This window comes from Lissotriton helveticus, chromosome 6 (assembly GCF_964261635.1).
Source record: "Lissotriton helveticus chromosome 6, aLisHel1.1, whole genome shotgun sequence".
Taxonomy (NCBI): Eukaryota; Metazoa; Chordata; class Amphibia; order Caudata; family Salamandridae; genus Lissotriton; species Lissotriton helveticus.
In genome coordinates this window covers 93,902,104-93,921,013 of record NC_136067.1, presented here as the reverse complement: position 1 = coordinate 93,921,013, position 18,910 = coordinate 93,902,104, and the positions used below count along the sequence as shown (strand labels likewise).

Here is an 18,910-nt window from a genome sequence, read left to right as displayed (position 1 = left end):
AAACAAAGACGAGAGTGTGTGTATGTTTTTGTCTGCATGTGTATGTAAAAATCCCAAGTGAAATCCGGCAAACACCTCATCATACCCGACTTACAGCACATGTACCCAACTATTTAGTATAGAATACATTTATTAGGGGGTGTAACTCCCCAAAACCCCCTCCTAAACCTACGACCCTGGAGTTGTGATTCATCAGCATATTGCTGAATCCCTAGGCTGCTTTCTGTGAATAGAGCTTCAAGAGGCTTCAAGATGAGATTGAAGATGACACTGGACAAAATGGAACCCTGGGAAACTACGCAACTGAAATGCATATTTTGGTCTCTGGGGGTGTCTATGAGAACACAATGTCGTTTGTTGGAAAGGTAAGAGGAGAACCAGTGAAGGGCATTGCCAGTGAATCCCATTTGAAACTCCAGGATGTGGATGAGGGTGGGATGGTCGACTGTGTTGAGGCAGCTGAGAGGTGCATCAATACCAGGAGCCACGAGTTATCTATGGTCAAGAAGGCATTGTCTACAATGAATATTCCTCAGAAGTTGGCAGCCACCATGCTGGAGAGCATGTGCACTCCCATGCCATGGCACAGAGCCTGTGACAAGATGAAGCAGTCACCACCAGTACTTCTGGCATGTCACTAGATACAGACAGCACAACTTTCAGCAGTAGAGATCATGATTTATTTATTTTAGCGATTTTCCTCCGCGCTGTATGCCTCTGCTAGAAGTGGTTGAAGGTGTGTGAATAAGCATGTATCGTGTTCTAATTAAAATCATGCACCAGGAAAATTCAAGGGCATTTCACAATTAATTTTCAATACCTCTAAGAAGAATACCAAGAAAATGTGAAAACCCTGGTATTCTGGGTTCCCAGGGGAGTTCCAACACATGCTTGATGACTGGTGTTGAGAGGTGTCTGAGTGTCCGTAATTGTGGCTAACGCTGTTCACTTCCAAATTCTGAGGCACTCACTGGTCATCTCAAATGTGTATAAGAATGTCTGACAAAAAAATTGAAAAAATGGTGCATCACAGATTTGTATAAGGAGTAGTAGTAGTAGTAAAATACTTTATTGCATTTATCATTTGATTACAATAATAGAGAAAAAGCAGGAACTAAAATAGAATAAAAGATCACATGATTTCCATGCGTGGTATCCTATAAAAAAAATACATAGATCATGATACGTGTTGTTGCATCTATATACGTATAATAAAAGCCATCTAAACATTTTGGGCCAGATGTAGGTAATGAAGATTTACAGATTCTAAAATACAGAATTTTACTGATTCGTATTTTAGAATCGGTAACTGGGATGTAGGTATTTATTCGGTAAGTATTACCGAATCGGTAAGATTCGGTAATTACCTAATCGGTATTTACTGATTCGGTAATTCCCATTCATTCCTATGGGCCTGGAGGCCCATAGGAATGAATGTGAATTACCGAATCGGTAAATACCGATTCGGTACAAGGGGGAACACATTGAAGGGTGGCAGGGTATCACTTTGACACCCTGTTGCACCCCATAATCATGCTTGTGTGCACATGTGGCACACATACATGCCCTAAGGGCATGTATGTCTGCCACATGGCACAGTTGAAAATGCACAGATTTGCATTTTAAATAACGAATCCTTAAAGCACATAATACTAGGTAGTTGCAGATCTCTTACTTTTTTACTCCGGAGTTCTTCCATTATTTGATGTTTCAATGTGCATAAATCGGCCATAGCATATTCAATAATATAATTAACACAGCTATTCTTATGCAACATTTCAGATTTTAGACCAAATTCCATACAATTTGGAGTAGCCTGTCATAGATGGAGTATAGTGCGTACACATTTCATAAAACATTTTTCAAGCTCAAAGATGACTTTCTTGTTCATGGCAGGAGATGCGTTTAATAAAAACTGAATCATCTTCATTTGTAAAGCTTTGAATGGTGGAATAATTGCATTCCATCTGAACATTTTCATGAATCTCACGATTGATTTTGTAATAGTTATAGATTTTACACTTTTACTAACCATATGGTTTAACCATGATAACTTTTTGTCAAATGTTACGAGGTAGTTATATTGGTCCACTACCTTGATTGGGTTTTCTCCTAAAGTCCACATTTTTGAATGTGTAGACTGTCCAAACCTCACAATTCTTGTTTTAGACAAATTAACTATCAAACCATTCACTTTGTTATATGTGTATAGTTGATTCAGTTGGTGCTGTAATCCATTAGGAGTTAAGGATACAATTACTAAATCATCGGCATATGCTAGGTATGGTATTTTTTGTCACCTAGTTTAGGTGCCACACCCATATCTGAACTTAACACCAAATCTATATCTGCAATATACAAAGAAAATAGCAGCGGAGCGAGGACACAGCCTTTCTTGAGACCGTTTGTGGTATCCATTTTTGGCGATAATGTATTATCATGAGCCAACTTCACCCTGTCCCATGTGTCAGAATGCAGGCCGATAATAAAATTTAGAAGGTTCGGATCAGCCTCCCATGCTGTTAATTTACTCCACAGCCTTTGCCGGTTAACTTTGTCAAATGCTGTGGAATAATTCACAAAGCAGGCATATAGCGTTTTCTTCAGTAAGCTTGCCTTTTTTCCTATCAGGGCCAATGAAGCATTATCATTCAGTGTCGAACACCCTGAGCGAAATCCAGTTTGAATTATTGGTATTAATGATTTTTCCACCTCCTATGCCCTTAATTTATTTAGGAGGTGCTTCGCAAATAATTTCCCTTCAAAATCCAACAATGCTATTAATCTGTAGCTGGACGGATCATCTTTTGGGCCTCGCAAGTAAATTGGATGGACAATTGCTCCTTTCCAGGAAAATGGTATCATTCCACATTTAATTACCTGTGAGAACAACTGTTTTAACATCGCACTCCAAAATATTCTGTTTAACTTTATCAAGCCTATAGGGATACCATTGGGTCTTGCTGCCTTGGATGAGCGGGAACTCTTTATTAGTTTGACAATTTCATCTTTGGTTATTTCTACAAATAAACTATCCACATTAGATATTGTATAAGCTTTGATGTGATTTTCCCACTTATTGCTTGAGATAAAAAAGTAATCCGGTTGTTTATATGAATTTGCACCGTGTCCCACCAGGGACCAAAATGCTCGCTTGTTCCTAGCCGATATAGCATGATATAATTTGGCATAGGTGGTGTCCACTCTATCTCGCTTTATCTGTAAATTCCTATTCTTGAATTCTTACTTTATGTCTGGTATTTTCATATTGCGCTCATTTGAGATTGGAAGTTTTAAGATATGTCGCATCTTCTTATGATAGATTCTCTTTGATTCAGTTAATTGTGAAGTCTTCGTTACATTAATGTTTGATCGCAGCTCCTGTATACTTGCCACAAGACTGGATAATATATATTTTAAAATAGATTGCCAGGCATCCGACAAGCTGTCTCCAGCTGTATCCATATAATCATGTCTTTTTCGGTACTGTCTATCGTGGTTGCTTCAAGGTTCGATGCCTTCACTTGTAATTTATTGCTCCATCAATTGACAAAACAGCAGAGCATGACACCGTACCAGGAGTGGTAACTAGAGCCATATTGACTTCACCTATTCTACCCAATATTAAGATACCAACAAATACTCGTCCTGTAACAACAGTACCACAGCTAAGGTACAGTGAAGTAGTACAACAGGGAATAGAAAACACTAGTACTTCATTGGTTAATATATGTACACAGAATGAGGATAGAATTATGCCATTACCAAGTAACGATGAAACTTTATTGAAAAAGATTATGAATGGAATACTAGGGATAACTGAAAAATTGGAAGACAGGGATCTAAGACGTCCAGTAAAAACTGTGAATATAGGAAAACCAAGGGAGTGGAAAATTGTACAGATTCCGTAAATGTACATAAGAACGGTTTTGTGGGAATTCAACAGATAAAGAAGGGGGAACCCCAAAGAACAAATAAACGGAAATTTTGCCAAGAGATACAGCCACTATATAATGAATCCTCATGTAGTGATGAAAATTGTATAATTGACTTTATACCTGTACATAAGTCAGAAGGCTTCCAGAACATATTAAATCGGCAAAATATATTAAAATTTCAGAAATGAGCTTTATTCGATTTTAAGCCCTAAAATCATAAAAGCATACATGTAAAAATAGGTACATCATAAACATTAAAAACAAGGAGATTCATTAACACTCAGTTATCGCTGAAGATTGACCAGACAGTTATGAAGTGCAAATGCAATAGTTTCATGGTTGTCTGTGACAGCTCTAATTTATCCAGTTGACAGAGGACCATCACATTAGAACTCTATCGATTCAATTATCTAGGGATTTCCTGGCCCTCATCACACTCTTTAAGTATCCCACCATTGAGCCAATACAATAAAAGTTGCCCATCATCTGTAAGTGCATAAAGGCTGGGTGACAATGCCTACATCCTCCCTGTTTGAGTAGAGGCATTATCCATCTGCGCCTTTCAATTCTGTAATACTTTCAGAACAAAATTGCATGTATGGTACTAAGCAGGGAAGTGTTATCACAAGGGCAGCAGCGAGGTTCCCATGACCAGTCATTAATACCCGGGAGGGAAATCAAACGGTGGAAAGTCCCAAATCTAAATCTAGTCAATAGATATCTTTCATACCCGTCCGTTACGTGTAACAAGTAGGGTTGGATATCCCATGTAATGGTAATGATTTGGTGTATTTAAGTTATTAAACTGTTTTGAAAGTTTAAAAGAACTTAATTCAAAATCACTTGTTGCTGTCTGCTTTGTCTAGGATAATAAAGCCAACTCTGATTACGAAATCACTAGAACAACATGGGTATCCCAGAGTGTGGCTCTGAAGATTCTAAATATTAAAGACTTCTTAACCGATGGGGGAATTATAATCAGACAGCTGGAGAAACGTAAATATCCACATATTCTGAGAACTGCCAACAGACGAACAGAACATGAAAAACCACCATTAAGCACCAGATTTTCGTGTAAAGGTGCTGAAGATAATATCAGATGCAAGAAAAATACAGGATAATAATCAGCCACCTGTTGATGCTCCACGCTTAGGGGAGAGGCAGCATCTATATGAGGCTAAGAAGTATTCCTGAAAGGTCTAACGTAAGGAAAGTCGAACAAAGTGAGATCTCCAAATTGTCATGTAACATAGCGGGTTTTGAGCGACAACTCAAAAAGGCCGGGGATAAAATGATGAGCTTTCTACAAGATCAATCTGTAATATGTCTACAGGAAACTTGGCATTCAGGGAATTTAAATATACAAAATTTTACAACATATGAAATCCAGGCAAAAAAAATGCCTTCGGAAGATCAAGTGGAGGATTGTCAACATCAATAAGTACTAAGTTATGCGTGATAAGCAAAAAACTTAAAACACCATCAAAACATATATTGCCAGTTATTTTAACACATTAAAACTCTACTAAATGTTTAATAATCAACATTTATTTCCCTCCTCAATTGGTGAAAAACAAGTGCAGTTATCAGGCGACATTGAATGAACTGGAAAAAATAATGGCAGCGAAAGAAACACATGGTAGTCATAATAACAGGAGATTTTAACCAAACTTTGTTGCCCTTGGTGGTCAATCCTATAACCAACGATGAACCAGACATGGCTTACAATATTCCGCGAGTAGTATTTCCTTTACAAAGCATGGCAAAAAAGATTGGTACTGCTCTTAAATATACATATGAAATATTGACTGATTTAGGAAATAGAACTCTCAATGGAAGACTAAAAGATGACCAACCAGCATCCTTAACATTCCGTGGACCAATGGGGTCTTCAACTATAGACTTTACATTTGTCCATTACGCCCATTTCTACTAGTGCAAATATGCCATTATACCAAGAGACGAGAGTGACGATGATCCCCAAAGGTTAGACATCAGCATTAGGCACGATCATTGGGAAACCCATGCAACGGCCAACAGTGGCAGATTGACTGCTGTGACTGTATAAGGAGTGGATGGTCCATTTAAACAAACAAAAACACAGTTACATGGGAACACAACATGGTTCGACCTCCTCACTACTACATGACTCTACGCTTGAAGCACCCACCATGAAAGTTTGACAAAAACTTGTTTAATGTTGAAGGATGTTGGAGAAACAAAGTTTTTTAATTCCTACCATGTTTGGGTATGTTCCAGATTTAGCAATTGTTGGCTATAAAGAGCTTGGTTTTGAAGAAGGCCGGAATTGTGTGCACAAGTTTGCATATATTGGTTGTCCTTATCAGGGCAAACATTTGCAATTGATGAGCAGTAATGACCTGAGTACTTGCCAGTAATCTTCATTACGCCGATTCCAAGACTTCTTGGTCATAGTCTTTGCTCTGTCATGATGTTCAATGCATAGCAGCTATGTGGGGGGACAGGGCGAACCTTCTTAGAGGAAGCAGTAGCACTCATCTGTAATACACTGATAGAATATACCCCTGTCATAAGTACTATTGTAACACTTGTGCTAGGACTCCCATTTGGGTACCAGACTACTAGTGTAGTAGAAAGAATGATTATACTTGATGTGGATTCAGATTAAAAGGGTGTTGAGCCGTCACCTACCCAGAGTGGCATGCTTCAATTACTGGTATGTTCCTGTGTGGGAAAGCAACTTCTGCTAGGAAATGTGGCATGTGAGGAGGTTGCAAAGTGTGTATCTGTCAGTCAAGGGCTCTCTGCATGTATGGAAACACCACTAAGTGTCAACTACAACTGAGAAATTTCCTAACTTGTCCCACATGAGTGGGGTGAGTCATTCCATGAGAAAACTACATTGATGTCACAGAAGCTCATAACTAAAGTTAGTTTTGTTAGGTTTAAAGGGCTCGCCCAAATCACCTTGTCGTGAATATGACTTTACCTTGAAATATAAGAAAGTGACAAGGAAGAGGGACTCATTTATAATATGTCCACATTCCGTCCGTTAGGATGTAGAACTTCATGTCATGCGCATTGCATAATGCTGACTAAACTTTCTTTGTTTGGTAACAGACTTCAATAAGAGATACTTTATAATTAAAAACCCATCTTTTTATAGACTGATTTTTTGTGTTTTGTGATGTCCTTTCTCAGCTCCCCCATCGGATCAAGATTTGGCCCTAGAAGTGCGCGAAGCCACATTCTCCTGGTCTCTGCCGAAAGAATCCCGTGTTGGTAAAGTTGATCCAAAGGAAGAGCAAAAGGGTGCCTTGGAGATCATCATTGATCATCTGGCTGTGAAAAAGGTATGAGTGTCCCTTTCTCTGGCTATTTGGTAACGCTGGAGGAAAGATATGAGTTAGAGCGTGAGTTAAAGTCATCAGATTCATGTCCATTTTATCCCCCACAAAGAAACAGAAAAGTTAAATTCAAGTCTCCTGTTTTTATATTTTGTATTTGTTTACCATAACTACTTCTGAAAAAACCTAAATGGGGAACAATCTCATAGCATATTTTCTGGTTATTTGGTGTACAAACAGAGTTTTATTTGGTGTAACTGAAACTGTTGTTATAAAGTAATGTGGTGGTAGATGTTTTATTGTTCCACAAAAACAATTGATGTAAAATAATGAGAATACAATTGAATCCTTTTGGAGCACTCTTGATTGCCATAACTAAGAATACCTGTGAAGCCGCCTATGTATATTGCATCTTTTTCAAAATCTTGGACATAGAATGTTATTGATGCAGGATTGTGCCTCTGGACTCAGAAACTTTGTAATTACAATCTTCTCAAACTTTTCAAGAGTTGGAGAGTGAAGTTAAGATAGGTAAACCAGTCTTAATTCATCATTATCACATCACACTTTACTGTACAGCTGCTCAAAATGAATATTATATTGCTGCTCTAAATAAACCTTAGCAAACTTACCATACTATAGGCCAATATGAATCTTTACCATACCATTTTTTACCATACTGTTGGTAAGTATGAGTATGTACCACATATACACACCTGGTTAGGAAGGAAATATATATATATATATATTCACTGAAAAAACCATAGGTTTTACACACGTTATAGTTAGGAAGTAGCATTTACAAAACCTATGAAATTCACTGAAAAAACCATAGGTTTGACACCAGTTATAGTTAGCTGGAAATTTTACTGATATAAAACCAATGAAATTCCACGTTATAGTTAGTTGGACTCACTATAACTTCCGCGTGTAATGCACTGCTGATGACGTCACATATTACATCACTCATGACATCACTGATGACACCATCCAGTGAATGTGTATCTTTCTGAAAAATAAATATGTGTTATATATGTATATATTATTGAATATCTTAGTGAATACATATATTAGTGAGTAATGCTTAAATATTTAAATACATGTATTAGTGTTTCACTTTGTGTATAAGTGGCTGCATGGGTTGATGAGTAGGTACATGTGTATGTATATAGGTGATTAGATGTTTTTCTTAGTATCAGTATGAGTGTTTGCATGCTTTGGTGGGAGTATTACTTAGTACATAGATGCAAGAATGACTGAGTCTCTGTATGTGTTTTGAAGACAGCATATGTGCAGGACTGTATGGGTGGATTCGTGTGCATATGTCTGTGTTAGTGAGTGAATGACTGTCTTATTAGTGTCTTTATCAGTAACTACATATGTTTTAATGTAGTATATGTGAATATTGATGTATATAAGTGACTATATGTGAGAGTGAGGGATTGTAAAAGTTCCTGTTTAAATTAGTATGTGTTTCTAGAAGTGATTTTTTAAGAGAGTAAGTATGTGTAAGTTTCCTTAGAAGTAAAGTGGTAGTGTGTGTATATTTGTTTATGCAAATAAATGTATGTTCAATAGTTTATTTGCATGTGTGAGTATGTGTGTGAATAACTTTTGGATGACTGTCGGTGTGTAACAGGATGTGTAGGTGTATCACTACATATGATTAGTGAATATATGTATGAGTGACTATATAGAACTGTTGTTGAATTAGTGCATGTGTATATACATGGTGGAATTATTGAATTGGTTGTTGTAACTGGTATGGGTATCTCCATTTTTTTGAACATTTTAGTTTCTATTTTTGAATATGCGTTTCAAGGGTTAGATTACAGTGAAAGGAGGTCTGTCACTGTGTCACAAGGATGGTGTCATCAGTGATGTCATGAGTGATGTAATATGTGACGTCATCAGCAGTGCATTACACGCGCAAGTTATAGTGAGTCCAACTAATTATAACGTGGAATTTCATTGGTTTTATATCAGTAACATTTCCAGCTAACTATAACTGGTGTCAAACCTAAGGTTTTTTCAGTGAATTTCATAGGTTTTGTAAATGCTACTTCCTAACTATAACGTGTGTAAAACCTATGGTTTTTTCAGTGAATTTCATAGGTTTTTAAAATGCGAATTCAGAAATATCTCATGTGTACAACCTATACTTTTGTCAATAAAGTTCTGGCAATATTTTTTTCAGAAACAAGCCGTTTTCTTCACTGTTCAAGTTGCATAGAGACTCCTTGTAAAGCGATACAGAATTAGAAAGTATGTACCTTGCCTTTTTTTCAACGCATTAAAATTTGCCTGTAAATAAAAATAGCCTTTCTAAACTTTCGTGCACGACCCGGTGTGCGCACTCTCGGCAACAGTTCTCAATAAAATGGATAGCGCATTTCCAGGCTTTCGTGCGCGACCGACTGCACGCACCCGCCTATATATTTCGTGAAAACTTTGCAATATGAACTTATTGAATTTCTTCATAGACCCATCAAAGAACTTATAATACGTCAAAGAGACTAAACCTAGGCTTCTTTTTTAATATTATGAAAATTTTCATTAAATGGAGCCGAATGTCTTTTTAAACTTTCGTGTGTGACCGAATGTACACACCTTGGTATTTTAAAAAAAAATATAAAAGGTTTTATACTTTAACAATTGTATGCTTGAATCGAGCTCAGAAGATATATAAAATCCGGATATGTTTGGATTTACTCCTTTTCACGTTTTGAAACTTCGCTGAATTAGACCGCTCCTTCCAAATGGCGTACGTGACCAGATACTATCACCGCGTACACGTCCTGAGATGCGCATGTGAAGTCATGTGACTTGAAAACAACACTTCCAATTGGTTCTTAGTAGTTTCTATTCTGCAATTTACACGGAGGACTCCACCCACTTCTCTCACTATCTTTTCTACTCTCAAAAGAGAACAACGTTCCACACCCTTCGGAAGACTTTGCTGAAATGGCTGCCGCCCCGCATTCATCTTCCGAATCTGAAGGAAATGAGCGACTACCTTTAAAAAGAAAAAAGGAATCTTTTATTTGGCAATTTCTCACTTATCCTGAAGAACAAAAGAAAGTGAATGCGTCAAAAGTTACCTGCACGATATGCAATTCGGTTCTCTCAAGAGGAAATCCAAGAAAAAAATATTCCTTTTCCATACATACCATGGTGCGGCATGTCAAACAAGTGCACCCTGTGGAATTTGCACAGGCATCGACAAGAGCCCTGGCCACGCTGTTACCATCAGAGGTGGCCAGCACATCTTCTGGTGGACGACCTGTATCTCCATCGAGTGCTGTGATGGACTTGAGACCATATCTTGCAAAGGTGCACATGAAATGCAACGAGTGTGGAGAAATTCTTCTGTACGGAGAGCAGAGCCTCATTCTTACTAAACTAAAAATTGAGAGTCATAAATGCCCCGAGAAAAGATAAATTTCTTCATTTCATTTTGATCCTGTGTCACACATGAAAATGTTGTTGCAAATTAAAAAATTCAAAAACTGCATGACACTGTTCCTGTCAAGGTAGCATAGCTGGCGGCCTAGGGGTGGAGGACCGTTGTGCAAATACCCCGGGGAGGACTCTGGATATGCTTGGTCCCTGAGATTCTTAGATGTCACTGCCTTCCACAAATGGCATAAGTCCTGGATGTTCGGTGCCATACTTGAGGGTTTGACCTAAAGACACGTCCTGCGGTGCCCTGGTCCAAAATCAAACAACATAACACTTGTTTTAAAAAAAAAAAAAATATTTTCAGAACTAACTCATTGTACCAAAAACAGCTCCAGGAGCATATTATAAAGGGGGTTTATCTCCCCTTTTTTGGCTTTCGTTCGTGCGCGACCGTGTGCGCGCACCCGCCTATATATTTCGGGAAAACTTCGCGATTGCAACTTATTAAATTTCTTCATAGACCCATCAAAGAACTTATACTACGTCAAAGACAGTAAACCTAGGCTTCTTTTTTATTATTATGAAAATTTTCATTAAATGGAGCCGAATGTCTTTTTAAACTTTCGTGTGTGACCGAATGTACACACCTTGGTATTTTAAAAAAATATATAAAAGGTTTTATACTTTAACAATTGTATTCTTGATTCCAGCTCAGAAGATATATTAAATCCGGATATATTTGGATTTACTCCTTTTCACGTTTTGAAACTTCGCTGAATTAGACCGCTACTTCCAAATGGCGTACGTGACCAGATACTATCACCGCGTACACGTCCTGAGGCGCGCATGTGAAGTCATGTGACTTCACAACAACACTTCCAATTGGTTCTTAGTAGTTTCTATTCTGCAATTTACACGAAGCACTCCACCCACTTCTCTCACATCTCTACCCTGTTATCTGCAATTGTGAACATCAAAAGGAGCTGCGCTACGCCCCTGTAAGAGGCCTCACTCCCACTGCTGCAACGGCTTGGCAGTCCTCCAGATGCACAGGAACAGCCCCTCCGATCCATTGAAGTTCTCTGTCGTGAGAGGCCTCACTCCCACTGCTGCAACGGCTTGGCAGTCCTCCAGATGCACAGGAACAGCCCCTCCGATCCATTGAAGTTCTGTGTCGGTCTCAATACCACTTACGAAATGAAAATAAGCACTGAAGAATATTTATGCTGTAGCAGGAGGAGAACTACATGCTTGCAGAATGCATTCTATTACCTATAAAAAAGTGAAACACCCACGCTACAATCATATAGAATACTTCCTCTAAAGAAGCCTGTGAATAACTTTCGAACATCAGGTTAACCTTTTTTTACTCTGTCATCATTGTTAAAGATAAGTATTTACAATACTATATTAAACAATGCCATGATTTTTCCTTTTTAATTTTAAAAATCTTGCAATCTTTCACAAACCCAATACTCATGGCTTCTTTTTCGTGACAAAAATCTTGCAATATTACATACCTACATAGAATAACAGAAAAAACATAAAACTACAAAGGCCAAACAGTCTACTAAACGCGGATTTGTAACCTATGGGGCAGATTCATGTTAACTACTTCATACCCAGATATGCACCAGTTAATGTGCACCACAGTATGGTAGTGCTCCGTTACCCATGGTGTGCCACATTTGAAATGTGGCGCACCATGGTACAAAAACACCATACATGCGTAACACATCTGTGCTCAAAAACTAATACATTGCTAGAGTTGCATCGCAACTGTGATGCAGCTCCAGCAAGGCTCACCAATGCACTATATTCACAATGCTACGTCAATACCTACGCCTGCTTCAAGCACATGCACAGTTTTGAAACAGCATGGGCCTGAAAGTCACTGAGTGAAATATCATACATTACAGTCAGCCACTTTCAAGACGCATTCCGTCAGAGGAACACTTACCGGTTATTAGAGGTAGATCGTCCGACTCCACCGGAGGAGACCCCTAATAAAAAAGACATATATAAAATGCGGACTAGCCACTGTATCGTGCTAGCAAAATTTAACTTAAAAATCGTTAGAAAAAACAAAAGGAATCAAGCAAAATTAGTAGGCCACTGATAGGATCTCTTTTTCACCTCGCTAAAATAGAAACATTAGGAACAACCCCTCATGAGAAATATGAAACTAGTGAGAGAAACCGAGCTCGACGCCATGATGGCTGCAAGATAGCTCGGCTCCGCCGCCCACCCCGCCCAAAATAACGACAAACCCTATACAAATATTATAAATAAATACAACACACCAGCAAAGTAATAGGGTAAAACGTTTTATTAAATAACTTTTTACATGGCAGCCTGCTGCAACATGAAAACAACACTTCCAATTGGTTCTTACTAGTTTCTATTCTGGAATTAACACGCAGCACTCCACCCACTTCTCTCACTATCTTTTCTACTCTCAAGAGAGAACAACGTCCTACATTTTTCGGAAGACTTTGGTGAAATGGCTACCGTATCTCATTCATCTTCCGAATCTGAACAAAATGATCGACTACCTTTAAGAAGAAAAAAAGAATCTTTCATCTGGCAATTTTTCACTTATCCTGAAGATCAAAAGAAAGTAAATGCACCAAAAGTAACCTGCACGATATGTGACTCGTTTCTCTCAAGAGGAAATCCAACAAAAAAATATTCCTTTTCCATACATACCATGGTGCGGCATGTCAAACAAGAGCACCCTGTGCAATTTGCAGAGGGATTGACAAAAGCCCTGGCCACGCTATTACCATTAGAGGTGGCCAGCACATTTTTTGATCGACGACCTGTATCTCCATCGAGTGCAGAGATGGACTTGAGATATTTAACTATATATGGTCTATAACCTATAGTTTTTTCAGTGAATTTGATCCGCCGCCCACCCCGCCCAAAATAACGAGAAACCCTATGCAAATATTATAAAAATATACAACACACCAACAAAGTAACAGGGTAAAACGTTTAATTAAATAACTATTTACATGGCAGCCTGCTGCAACATCGATCCAAATGCATGTTTTTTTCAGTGAAATTCCTCCGCCGCCCACCCCTGCCAAAATAACGAGAAACCCTATGCAAATATTATAAATATATACAACACACCAACAAAGTAACAGGGTAAAACGTTTAATTAAATAACTATTTACATGGCAGCCTGCTGCAACATCGATCCAAATGCATGACACTGTTCCTGTCAAGGTAGCATAGCTGGCGGCCTAGGGGTGGAGGACCGTTGTGCAAATACCCCGGGGAAGACTCTGCATATGCTTGGTCCCTGAGATTCTTCGATGTCACTGCCTTCCATAAATGTCATAAGTCCTGGATGTTGGGTGCCATAGTTGAGGGTTTCACCTAAAGACACGTCCTGCGGTGCCCTGGTCCAACCATCACATATACCTGCGCCAGGAGACGGCGTGGGGTGCACTGGAAGGGAGAGGCGGCGCGAACGAGCCTCCCCCACCTCCCCAGGTGGAGGTTTCTCAGCTACACCCCTAAAGACAAGTCCTGCGGTACCCTGGTCCAACCATCACATATACCTGCGCCAGGAGACGGCGTGGGGTGCACTGGAAGGGAGAGGCGGTGCGAACAAGCCTCCCCCACCTCCCCAGGTGGAGGTTTCTCAGCTGCACCCCAGCACTTCACTCGACATAGGCGGCCGGCTCCCAGGGTCCGTCTGAACTTTTAGCCTTTTGGTGACTCTTCCATTCTGGACCTTGTCCCACAATCCGTTTGACCTGAAGACACGTCCTGCGGTGCCCTGGTCCAACCATCACATATACCTGCGCCAGGAGACGGCGTGGGGTGCACTGGAAGGGAGAGGCGGCGCGAACGAGCCTCCCCCACCTCCCCAGGTGGAGGTTTCTCAGCTACACCCCTAAAGACACGTCCTGCGGTGCCCTGGTCCAACCATCACATATACATGCGCCAGGAGACGGCGTGGGGTGCACTGGAAGGGAGAGGCAGCGCGAACGAGCCTCCCCCACCTCCCCAGGTGGAGGTTTCTCAGCTGCACCCCAGCACTTCACTCGACATAGGCGGCCGGCTCCCAGGGTCCGGCGGAACTTTTAGCCTTTTGGTGACTCTTCCATTCTGGACCTTGTCCCACAATCCGTTTGACCTGAAGACACGTCCTGCGGTGCCCTGGTCCAACCATCACATATACCTGCGCCAGGAGACGGCGTGGGGTGCACTGGAAGGGAGAGGCGGCGCGAACAAGCCTCCCCCACCTCCCCAGGTGGAGGTTTCTCAGCTGCACCCCAGAGCTTCACTCGACAAGATGAGTTGCGCCCGCTCCTGCGGCACAGTGCCTCGCTCGGCCAGCTGAATTACACCTGCTCTTGCTATTACAGCGTCTCACCCACCATCCGGCTGAATTGCACCCACTCTTCCGATACAGCGACAGGCGGCTGCCACGGAGCTCAGGAAATGGCGGTCGGCTCCACAGACTTGGGCCTGGCCTGCAAGAATGGCTCTGGACAACCCTGGAACTCGGACGCTTGACTGCTACGGCATGGGCCCCATTCCCAAAAGCGTCCCCTCAGCCTTGAAGATACTTCAAGAGTCACCGGGGCCCCGACTCCCGCAGACTTCCGGTGGGCAGCTTCTGCCATGATTGCTCGCAGAATGGCCATGACGTAGCCACGGGGTGCTCTCATGCTGACGCCAGCTTCAGTCTGAAACATCCAGAAACACTGTAGTATCGCGTTGTCGCGTAATGCGTCATATGACGCGCCGCGTTAGCGCATCCGGTGCGCAAAGCGCAGCTTCCCGGAAGCGATCCGGGGCGCGGCGCAAAGCGCGTAACGTAAGCATAACAGGTCATGTGACTTGTTAATAAAACTTTTCATTGGTTCATTTCACTTTTGGTTTCCTAATGATGTAAGGCTAGGTCATGTGACCTAAAAGTAAGACTTTTCATTGGTTTAGAACTAAACCACACCTCCTCAGGTGGTGGTTGAGCAAGAGGTGCCCCCCCTCCCCACCTTCATGTTGCCTGATTCGGCCAGCTCAATCGATCGAGCATGAGACTCTGTTGTGATCTGAAGAACCGCTGCCTGCTGTGCCTCACAGAACCGCTTAATGAAGGCCCCCGAGGGGCGGTGTGGTGGCGCGGACTGGGAGGGGCCGCTTATCTCCTACCCCGACCCCAAGTCTCGCTTGGCCAGCTGAGTTCCGATCACTCTTGCGGCCTACGACATGGAGAGGCCGAGGCGTTGACTAGGCGGGACCTCCGGCCGCAACCACAGCGCCAACGATCGCTGCTGACGGAAGGGAGCCTTGCCGGTGAGAGCCACTGATCTGAAGAACCGCTGCCTGCGGTGCCCCCATGAGCCGCTAGACGGAGGCCCACGAGGGGCGGTGTGGTGTGGTGGCGTGGACTGACAAGGGTCGCTTGGCTCCTGCGCCCTCCCCAAGTCTCGCTCGGCCAGCTGAGTTTCGCCCACTCTTGCGACCTACGACATGGAGAGGCCGGGTCGATGACTAGGCGGAGCCTCCGGCCACAACCACAGCGCCAACGATCGCTGCTGACGGAGGCGAGCCTTGCGGTGAGAGCCACTGATCTAAAGAACCGCTGCCTGCGATGCCTCCCTGAACAGCTTAACGGAGGCCCCCGAGGGACGGTGTGGTAGCGCGGACTGGGATGGGGCGCTTGGCTCCTGCGCCCTCCCCAAGTCTCGCTCGGCCAGCTGAGTTTCGCCCACTCTTGCGGCCTACGACATGGAGAGGCCGGGGCGTTATGGATCAGTATGAGCAAATTGATCTCAGTCTTGTTGCCCTGGTGTGGCCTGAGATCGCCCCCGACATAAGCGGCCGGCTCCCAGGGTCCGGCGGAACTTTTAGCCTTTGGGTGACTCTTGTCTTCTGGACCTTGTCCCACAATCCGTTTGACCTGAAGACACGTCCTGCGGTGCCCTCGCAATGCGGCCTGGTCCCTGAATGTGTGCAGGGGGACGGTATTGATTGGATCAAGATGGCGGCTTCACACAAAGCTGACTCAAGTGTTGCTGCTGATGCTATGCAGACAAAAACTGGTTTTCAGTTTGTACATTCTTCAGGCTTTTTCTTCATAAATGTAACAATATGAGACTCACTAGGAGAACGGCCGTTTATCTTTCCTTTCAAAATGCTGCCAACAATATTTTCTGAATGAAAGACACCATCTGAGATCGCCCCCGACATAGGCGGCCGGCCCCCGGGGTCCGGCGGGACTTTTAGCCTTTTGGTGACTCTTGTCCTCTGGACCTTGTCCCACAATCCGTTTGACCTGAAGACACGTCCTGCGGTGCCCTCGCAATGCGGCCTGGTCCCTGAATGTGTGCAGGGGGACGGTATTGATTGGATCAAGATGGCGGCTTCACACAAAGCTGACTCAAGTGTTGCTGCTGATGCTATGCAGACAAAAACTGGTTTTCAGTTTGTACATTCTTCAGGCTTTTTCTTCATAAATGTAACAATGTGAGACTCACTAGGAGAACGGCCGTTTATCTTTCCTTTCAAAATGCTGCCAACAATATTTTCTGAATAGAAGACACCATCTGAGATCGCCCCCGACATAGGCGGCCGGCCCCCGGGGTCCGGCGGGACGTTTAGCCTTTTGGTGACTCTTGTCTTCTGGACCTTGTCCCACAATCCGTTTGACCTGAAGACACGTCCTGCGGTGCCCTCGCAATGCGGCCTGCTCCCTGAATGTGTGCAGGGGGACGGTATTGATTGGATCAAGATGGCGGCTTCACACAAAGCTGACTCAAGTGTTGCTGCTGATGCTATGCAGACAAAAACTGGTTTTCAGTTTGTACATTCTTCAGGCTTTTTCTTCATAAATGTAACAATGTGAGACTCACTAGGAGAACGGCCGTTTATCTTTCCTTTCAAAATGCTGCCAACAATATTTTCTGAATGGAAGACACCATCTGAGATCGCCCCCGACATAGGCGGCCGGCTCCCGGGGTCCGGCGGGACTTTTAGCCTTTTGGTGACTCTTGTCTTCTGGACCTTGTCCCACAATCCGTTTGACCTGAAGACACGTACTGCGGTGCCCTCGCAATGCGGCCTGGTCCCTGAATGTGTGCAGGGGGACGGTATTGATTGCATCAAGATGGCGGCTTCACACAAAGCTGACTCAAGTGTTGCTGCTGAAGCTATGCAGACAAAAACTGGTTTTCAGTTTGTACATTCTTCAGGCTTTTTCTTCATAAATGTAACAATGTGAGACTCACTAGGAGAACGGCCGTTTATCTTTCCTTTCAAAATGCGGCCAACAATATTTTCTGAATGGAAGACACCATCTTGTAGCATAAAGGGCTGCATCAAGGGTGGTATTGCCCAGAATGTCTTGTTTTCTAGTGCTCGTAATGACGAAGCCAGAACTGCCGAAAGGGATTCTGGTCCTGCCGCTACTTATTGGACACATTGAACTATACTCTTGTCCTGCCTGACCTCGACCAAAATGGCGCCAGTATGGGAGCGAATTGCAACTCCTTATGACGTTCTAGTTACTTAGCCTTGACAATATGGGGGATGTATGCGGTCTTTATGCACATTGCGGGCGGGGAAGGGTACTGACTAGGAATACGGACAACCCTATTGATGTCGATTTTTCATTATTGATTATTGTATTAATAAAGCTTCGAAATAATGTTACCCATGATACTCGCCCATGGTATGCGTATTGACGATTTTATTGTAACTGATCCTGTTATACTTTCAATTAAAAAATCAACCTTCACTGATCCTGCAACCGTTTGTCACGTTTAGTTTTTTCAATTAAATGGCTCGCTTGTTACATACTCCTATACCCCTGGCTTTTGAAAGACACCATCTTGTAGAATAAAAGGCTGCGTCAAGGATGGTATTGCCCAGAATGTCTTGTTTTCTAGTTCTCGTAATAACGAAGCCAGAACTGCCTTGGTATATTCCAATATATGCCAAAGACAGAAATGGTATTAGTCCAATCAACATTGTGCACAAATTGAGAAAGCAAGGAGACATGTTAATAAATCTGTTTCTGCTTTCCTCAGAGATTATAGCATGGGTTCTATTTACCACAACAACTTGCGTTACCACATGCAAGACATCTATAGGACAGATGGTGTTCATTTCACGGATGAGGGAAACAGAATCTTCCTCTGCAACATCAGACTCTGCATCGGTACTTACTTATAAATGCAGAAAAAACTCAATTAACACAAGGGCTCTTTTCAGAGC

The 18,910-nt window shown here is 42.3% G+C and overlaps 1 protein-coding gene across 1 annotated transcript in view; it reads left to right on the top strand.

Annotated features, from left to right (window-relative positions):
- The window catches only part of LOC144762273 (ATP-binding cassette sub-family C member 10-like), a 993,059-nt gene that overhangs the window by 160,454 nt on the left and 813,695 nt on the right, over positions 1-18,910 (top strand). Inside the window, exon 6 of the mRNA XM_078647415.1 lies at positions 7,122-7,273. Within this exon, the coding sequence (XP_078503541.1) occupies positions 7,122-7,273 (152 nt within the window). The remainder of the gene's footprint in view (positions 1-7,121; positions 7,274-18,910) is intronic.